Source organism: Diceros bicornis, chromosome 32 (assembly GCF_020826845.1).
Source record: "Diceros bicornis minor isolate mBicDic1 chromosome 32, mDicBic1.mat.cur, whole genome shotgun sequence".
In the NCBI taxonomy this organism is placed as follows: domain Eukaryota; kingdom Metazoa; phylum Chordata; class Mammalia; order Perissodactyla; family Rhinocerotidae; genus Diceros; species Diceros bicornis.
Window position 1 is genome coordinate 10,745,227 of NC_080771.1, and position 7,022 is coordinate 10,752,248.

Below are 7,022 nucleotides of genomic sequence, written 5' to 3' on the forward strand. Positions count from 1 at the left end.
CCGTCACTTCCTGTCCTATCTTTGCCCCGCCCCTGGCGTCGGGCAACGCGCGCTTGTGATTGGCTGTCGGCAGCCGCGGGGCGGCGGAAGGTGTTGCGGTGTCCATGGTGACGGGAGGCGGGGCGCGGTAACCGACGCCGGGGACCCCCGCGGCCGGGGAGCCTGCGCCCGGCGCCTCGTGCGCAGGCGTTACTCGGCGGGGCCGTTAGCCGCCCGCGGCCTCGGCGGCGAGGCCTCCCGGATGCCGGTTGGCGCTCTGCGGAGCAGAGCGGAGGCTGGGCCCGGGCCGCGGGCAGGGTGGGATGCCGACGGGCCGCTCGCCCGCGGAGCTGGAGGCGGCGGCGGCGGCGGGGATGGACGCCCTGGAGGAAGAGAGCTTCGCGCTGTCCTTGTGAGTGACGCCGCCCGGGCCCGGAGGCTGGAGCCGGGGCTGCAGGCTCTCGGCCTCCGCCCTGTGAAACGGGTGTCCTCGGAGGGTGGGCTGGGCTGGGGTGGGGGCGGCCGGCAGTCGATGCTGCCGGTACTGCCACCGCCGGGCTCAGGCCCCGGAGGACAGGAGTGCGGGCGGGTGTCACGCGATGATCAGCGCCTCCGTCACAGTCCCCCCGCCTCCAGTCCTAGTGGTCAGCAGAACCGGCGGGTTTGAGCTGCCGAGGCCCGACCACGGGTCAGAGGACCCTCCACCACCCCCCAGGGACTCCTGTCTAATTGCCCCCCTGGCCACTATCTCGCCCGCGCCGGGTTCACGCTCGCAAACAGATAGGTGTGGGGTGATAGCGAAGAGGCGGTGAGTAGAGCCGGAGGGAAATAAAGGCGAGGAGCCTGAAGATGTCCGATGTGAGCCTTTGCCCCCTTTATTTGTCCCTTTTGTCATTCTTTGTGTCGCATCAGGTTTTCTGAAAGTGGGGCCATTCCATTCAACTTTGATGTCATAGATGTGTCAAGTGTGTTTCCTTGTGTGTGGAATTGCTAGATGAGACAATCATCCTTCTCAATTCTTGAAGCTGGGTGATGGGAAGTTCACTTTAGCTATTCTTTTTTCTTTTATGCAGATTTGAAAATGTCCATAATACATTTTTTAAAAAACGAATTATTTGAAACAGCACCTAATCCAGGCATATTTTTCAGCTCTTCCGCCTCTGATGCAGAATTTGATGCTGTGGTTGGATGCTTAGAGGACATTATCATGGGTAAGCTTCCTTGCCACAACCTGACCTGTGCTCTTTACTTCTTAGACCCTTGCTTTTAAGGACACTGAAATCAATTTGGAGAGTTAATTTTAAGCTGCATATAATTTTTTTATGTAGCACAAAGTATTATTAAGTAAGCCTTACTGTGATTTGTCTTAAAGGCAAACAGCCCCATACTCCTTAAAACCACCAATAACCAGAGATTCAGTCCCTAGAAGGGACTTATTCAGGTAATGGGGCACCTAGAAGTTACCGGGCTCTTGGAAAAACTTCAGGAAATATTGGCCTACTTTACTTCAGAGAGTAAGAGCAATTTCATTTTTCAGTCTTGGGTTTTAACATTTTCATGACATAAACCGCAGCATGATAACATAACCATAGCACACATGTCCATGAAGAAAACAAGGTGGCATACGTCAGCTGGTTCTGTATTTTCCTGGGTTCTGAGTTCCTATCTGTGGCTTCATATTGGCATCCGTTAAGTCCTGCTAAGTAATAAGCAGTAACAGGCACCACAGGTTTGAAACAAATATGTGGGAGAGAAAAACTTAAATTTGAATTTTGTCTATTGACTGAGTTTTCTGAGAATTAGGAAAAGAACACTGTTATTTGGTGTTATTGGCTGTATTTCTTAGTCTAGTTTAGTCTGGAAATCACTGACTAGGTTTTTGTACCTTCAGGTTCTGTAAAGGTTCATGCCCTTAACTCCTAGATACACACTTCACCGTTAAGCTCTTGTCCGGTATGGTCTGAGTATTTCTGGGGAATACCGAGGAGTACTTTTGAGTTCTTTTGCCCTTTATGGGTACCCTGTATGCTGTGGGAAAAGGAGCCCTCTGTAAGCCCAGGGTATTTATCCTAAAGTCTAGGTCATTTGTGAAGCTTTCCTTTTATTTTTTAGAAATATCTATTCAGTTGTTAAAACTCCCTGTTCCCTAACATTTAAGTGTTGGCTATGAACTAATCTCTTTCCATGAATTCTCATCTAAATTCTACCTAGCAATCCTATATGATAGGTGCTATGATCATCCTCATTTTCCAGTTGAAGAAACTGGAGCTTAGAGAAATTAATGTGCCTGAGGTCACACAGTTGTTAGTGGCTGAGGTGGGATTTGAACCCAGGCAGTCTGGCCTCTGTCAGAGCCCATACCTTTAATCACTACACTGTTTCCACCATTGCTGCTAAAAGTACGTTAAAATAAGAGAACCATTCCATTCCTTTGTGGAAAAGTAATGTGAGGGAGTTCCCAAGCCACCCTGTATGGGTGACTTTATTTTTTATTTATTTTTTTGTGTGTGAGGAAGACCAGCCCTGAGCTAACATCCATGCCAATCCTCCTCTTTTTGCTGAGGAAGACTGGCCCTGGGCTAACATCCGTGCCCATCTTCCTCCACTTTATGTGGGACGCCGCCGCAGCATGGCCTGACAAGCGGTGCCTTGGTGCGCGCCCGGGATCCAAACCCGGGCCGCCAGCAGTGGAGCGCGCGCACTTAACCCTACGCCATGGGGCCGGCCCCCTGTATGGGTGAGTTTAAAATGGACTGGAGGATGGTGGTGATGGCTGCACAACAGTGTGAATATATTTAATGCCGCAAAACTGTACACTTAAAAATGGATAAAATGGTAAATTTTATCACAATTTAAAAAAATTTTAAAAACTAGATTGGTTTATTTCAACATTGGTGTCCCATTTAACACTTCCTTAAAACACCTTTAGTTATCTCTCTCCTCGAGATTGGCCACTGAGAAAGCAGTTCTGCTGACATATAATTCCTATTTATAAATCAGAATCATATATTTATAATAATGTATATAGATATATAATAAATCAGGTTTGTTCTTATAAATCAGTCTCCATTAAAAAGAATAAAATTTTCCTATTGTGGTTCAGATGACGAGTTCCAGTTATTACAGAGAAATTTCATGGACAAGTACTACCAGGAGTTTGAAGACACGGAAGAGAATAAACTCATCTACACACCTATTTTTAACGAATATGTAAGTGGATTTCTATCTCTCTTACCAGAGATCAGGATTTGTTTAAAATGTGAGTTTAGAATCAAAAGCTGTTGAAATTTGCTCCACTTTTAAAATCTGCCACCAGTGTCCTGCCAGGAATTCTGATTAGAATCTGGTTTAGGTTTCATCCCCTGTTTGCCTCCTCACAGCTCTTGGGGCTGTTTTCCAAATATTTGCTGATTTCGTCAACTTCTATTTTAAAAAATGTTTGACTTGATCGTCAGACCTGTCATTTGCATACTTTTGACCTTTTGGCTTTCACACATTATTTTCTTCTACTACATAATCCAGTTGGGTATGCATGACTGTTAGGTAAAAGTGAAAACCAAGGGGCCAGCCCGGTGTTGCAGTGGTTAAGTTCACACGATTCGCTTTGGCGGCCCGGGGTTTGCAGGTTCGGATCCCCAGGCACGCACCGACATACCGCTTGTCAAGCCATGCTGTGGCAGCGTCCCATATAAAGTGGAGGAAGATGGGCACGGAGGTTAGCCCAGGGCCAGTCTTCCTCAGCAGAAAGAGGATTGGCAACGGATGTTAGCTCAGGGCTAATCTTCCTCACACACACAAAAAAAGTGAAAACCAAGACCAAGATCACGAATTAGTTGGTGGCAAAACTAAGACTGGGACCCAGGGATCTCCACTCTTGACCCTTTGAGTCTTTCCAGTACTCCGAGGCCTCCAGCAGCCTCCTGGAATGATCTCATCTGTCTAGAATGGGTTTGAGCCTCCAGGCCTTTCTTTCCATAGAAGCGTGGCGTAGTTGATGAAGGTTTCCTCAAGCATAGCCTCAGCGGACAAGGAACCTGGGAGTGCCTCCAGCTGTGTGCTTTTTTGCACAGATTCCATCTACCCAGGAAGAAAAGCCCCACTGACTTCATTCCTCACTTCTGTCACGGGGGTGAGAGCCTTGCTGCCCTCCGTCTCTGCTCCCTTAGAGCATTCATCTTGGTACAGTGTAATTACCTGCCAGTGCGCTCTCTCGTGGTGGGCCAGTGCGGTGGGCCAGGGCATGGACAGGATGGGGGTTTGGTTCTCTTTGGTGTCCCCCGCGCTCTACATGGAGCCTGGCACATAGAATAGGAAATGTGTGCAAAGGGCTGGAGGACAGGTGTCTGAAAAGAAGTGTGGTTTTCCTAAAGCGTGGTCTGACCAAGATCCTTCCCACTGCGACAGATTTCTTTGATAGAAAAGTATATTGAAGAACAGCTCCTGAAGCGGATTCCCGGCTTTAACATGGCGGCTTTCACAACAAGTTTACAGTGAGTTGAGCTTGACTCTGTGTTTTTTACCTTTTTTCACCTCCCTCCTCCTTTACTCTGAAAAAAGACCCTTTTTTTTCAGTGCTTGAACATCAAGGGTTAGAGCACTTAGTGGCTAGGTCCTGGGTGAGAGGCCCTCAGAACCTTTGGATGAGATCTTGAAGAGACAGTCTGTTTCATCATTCATTCATGAAACAGCCATCCATTTCTTTTACAGGCACCATAAAGATGAAGTGGCTGGTGACATATTCGACATGCTGCTCACCTTTACAGATTTTCTGGCTTTTAAAGAAATGTTTCTGGACTACAGAGCAGTAAGTTACTCTTGTGTATTTACTTAGCCACACTGAACTACTTAGCAAGTTCCAAGTAGAACTGTCAAGCACAAACCACCCCCCATGTTTCTCCCCACCACACTGGCCGCCGTCAGTCGCAGCTAGCGAGGTCGTCAGAAGAGTGAGCCGCTATCCTCCTCTGACCGGGACCTGGGACCCTCACTGAGGAATTACATTCTCATGTTGTGATGAATCAGGTCCCAGGCACCTCTTAGGGTCCCTAAATAATCAAAAGGACAGAACCAAAAAGCAGGGCTGATTGCCTGGCCTTTCTTATAATGCAGGCGTTTAACAGGAAAAATACATGTTTTTCAGTGAAGACAGGTGCATTTTTCAAGAATGACTAGGGCCAGTGCTGAACAGAAATGCAGAGTGACCTCCTTCCCCTTCCTGTGTGCTCCCTGGCGGTCCTCCTTCCCCCGAGTGCATCCTTCCCCATGCCAGCAGCAGGGTTCTGAGCTAGGAAGGGCTCTATTTTTCCTATTCCTTGCCCCTTGAAGTTTTCTTTTCTCATGTAGGAAAAAGAGGGCCGGGGACTGGACTTAAGCAGCGGTTTAGTGGTGACTTCACTGTGCAAATCATCTTCTACACCAGCTTCCCAGAACAATCTGCGGCCCTAGGTCCCACCTCCAGGTAGTAGGATCTTTCTGAACGTCGCCAGCCCAATAGACTGGGAGAGGGGTTGGCTAATGATGACAGAAGAACACATCTTGGAAAGACTGACTATTGGAAGACTGATTCTGTGCTGTAATGCTTCATTACTGTTAAGTATTGATGGCTCAAAAGGAAAATCGCCTGACCCTCCTGGGACCTTTCTCCTGAAACACCCTCTTGTGCTCAGTAACCCTAGCCCTCCTCCCCAGTGAAGGGCTTAGACTTAGGGGAAGCCTCCTCCCCTCTCTTAGAGGCTTGAGTTGGGCTCCTGGAGCAAGCCCAAGTCCAGCATTCCCCGGGGCCCCTCACCAGCACACACGTTGGTGTGTCAGCATTGGGAAGAACCCACTGTCACCAATCTCTCTGGCCCAGCAGGCTCTGTGTGTCCCACCAGCCTGTTTATATGCAGCAGTTTCAGTCCTGCAGCCTCCGTGGGGTTTGTGACTGTTTGGGAGTCTTGATCTAGGGCGGCACTTAAGCCTGCCGCCCGTCTTGAGATTTCTGAAGCTCCTGCTATCCCAGCTAGTCTTGGCTGTAGGAATCACCTGAGAGCAATATCCTTCACCCAAAAGCTGCCCGGGAAAGCCACTTCCTCCTCTTGCACCTGCAGTCGTCGTATCAGTTTTCTGCTGGTCCTGATGTAGTCCCACTGTTTCTAGAATTCTCTTTTAAGCATTTTTGAAAAAATATTTTTATAGATGAACACTCAGGCTAACCTAGTGGATGTAATCTTGGAACTTCCATGATTACCCACTTAAAGATCAAAGTATTATATGCTGTGTGGTTTCTAGGTAGTGCTGTGAAAGCAAAACTGCATTCTGTGTTGGCGTTCCTATCTTACCGGGCACCAGTGAACGTGCGCTTGTGCGGGAAGTAGGCTACAAGTGGTCTTTGTCTTACAGCATGTTCAGTGTTCGTGCGGCTTTGCTTAAAACCCTTCCTGTATAAATCAGTTCCTTAGAGTTTCTGTTGGGGTGGGGGCTCTGCGGTTCCTCCTCCTGTCAAAATCTTCCTACCAATGTGGTGTTCCACTGTCTAGCTCTGCACAAGTAGGAGAGCAAACAGCTTCACTGTCCTCTGTCTGCTTTGATTTAGTACATTGGTTTAGTACGATGTTTGATAGAACATTACTGGCCAGAAAACATGGGTGTCACATTTCTAGAAAGAAGAAAAAACATAGTAGTTCAATTTCTGGTGTGTATCTTAGACTTTTTTTTTTTTTAAGTAAAAATAAGAATCTGGACTGACTTTTCACTTGGCTATTCTAGTTTTAAGGAGGAGCTGTGTGCTATGTGTTTTTCTCTACTGATGTGGCACTTAACTTTTGTATCATGAGTAAAATTTGACGTGCTTTGCAAGAACCATCATTCTAAACGAGTCATTCCCTTTCTTTATATAGCCACTGCCACCGGGTTGTTACTGCTTTGGTCTTTCAAGCCAAAGGCACTCCGAGCCAGCTTTTCAAAATGCCCCCTATCCTGGCCTTGCTTTCCCTTCTTGCTCCTTTATAAACGGCATTGCCCACTGCACGCCGGGCCTGTTGGTCAGTCCGCCTGGTGAGAAA

The 7,022-nt window shown here is 47.9% G+C and overlaps 1 protein-coding gene across 1 annotated transcript; it reads left to right on the top strand.

The window, feature by feature from the left end:
* The first annotated feature begins 188 nt into the window (after positions 1–188).
* ARL2BP (ADP ribosylation factor like GTPase 2 binding protein) lies at positions 189–6,820 on the top strand. The gene is made up of 6 exons (XM_058527883.1): positions 189–391; positions 1,129–1,190; positions 3,083–3,189; positions 4,384–4,469; positions 4,687–4,783; positions 5,323–6,820. Exons 1-6 carry the CDS (start codon positions 303–305, stop codon positions 5,422–5,424), a joined length of 543 nt encoding a protein of 180 aa, XP_058383866.1. The 5' UTR covers positions 189–302; the 3' UTR covers positions 5,425–6,820.
* Positions 6,821–7,022: the final 202 nt, after the last annotated feature.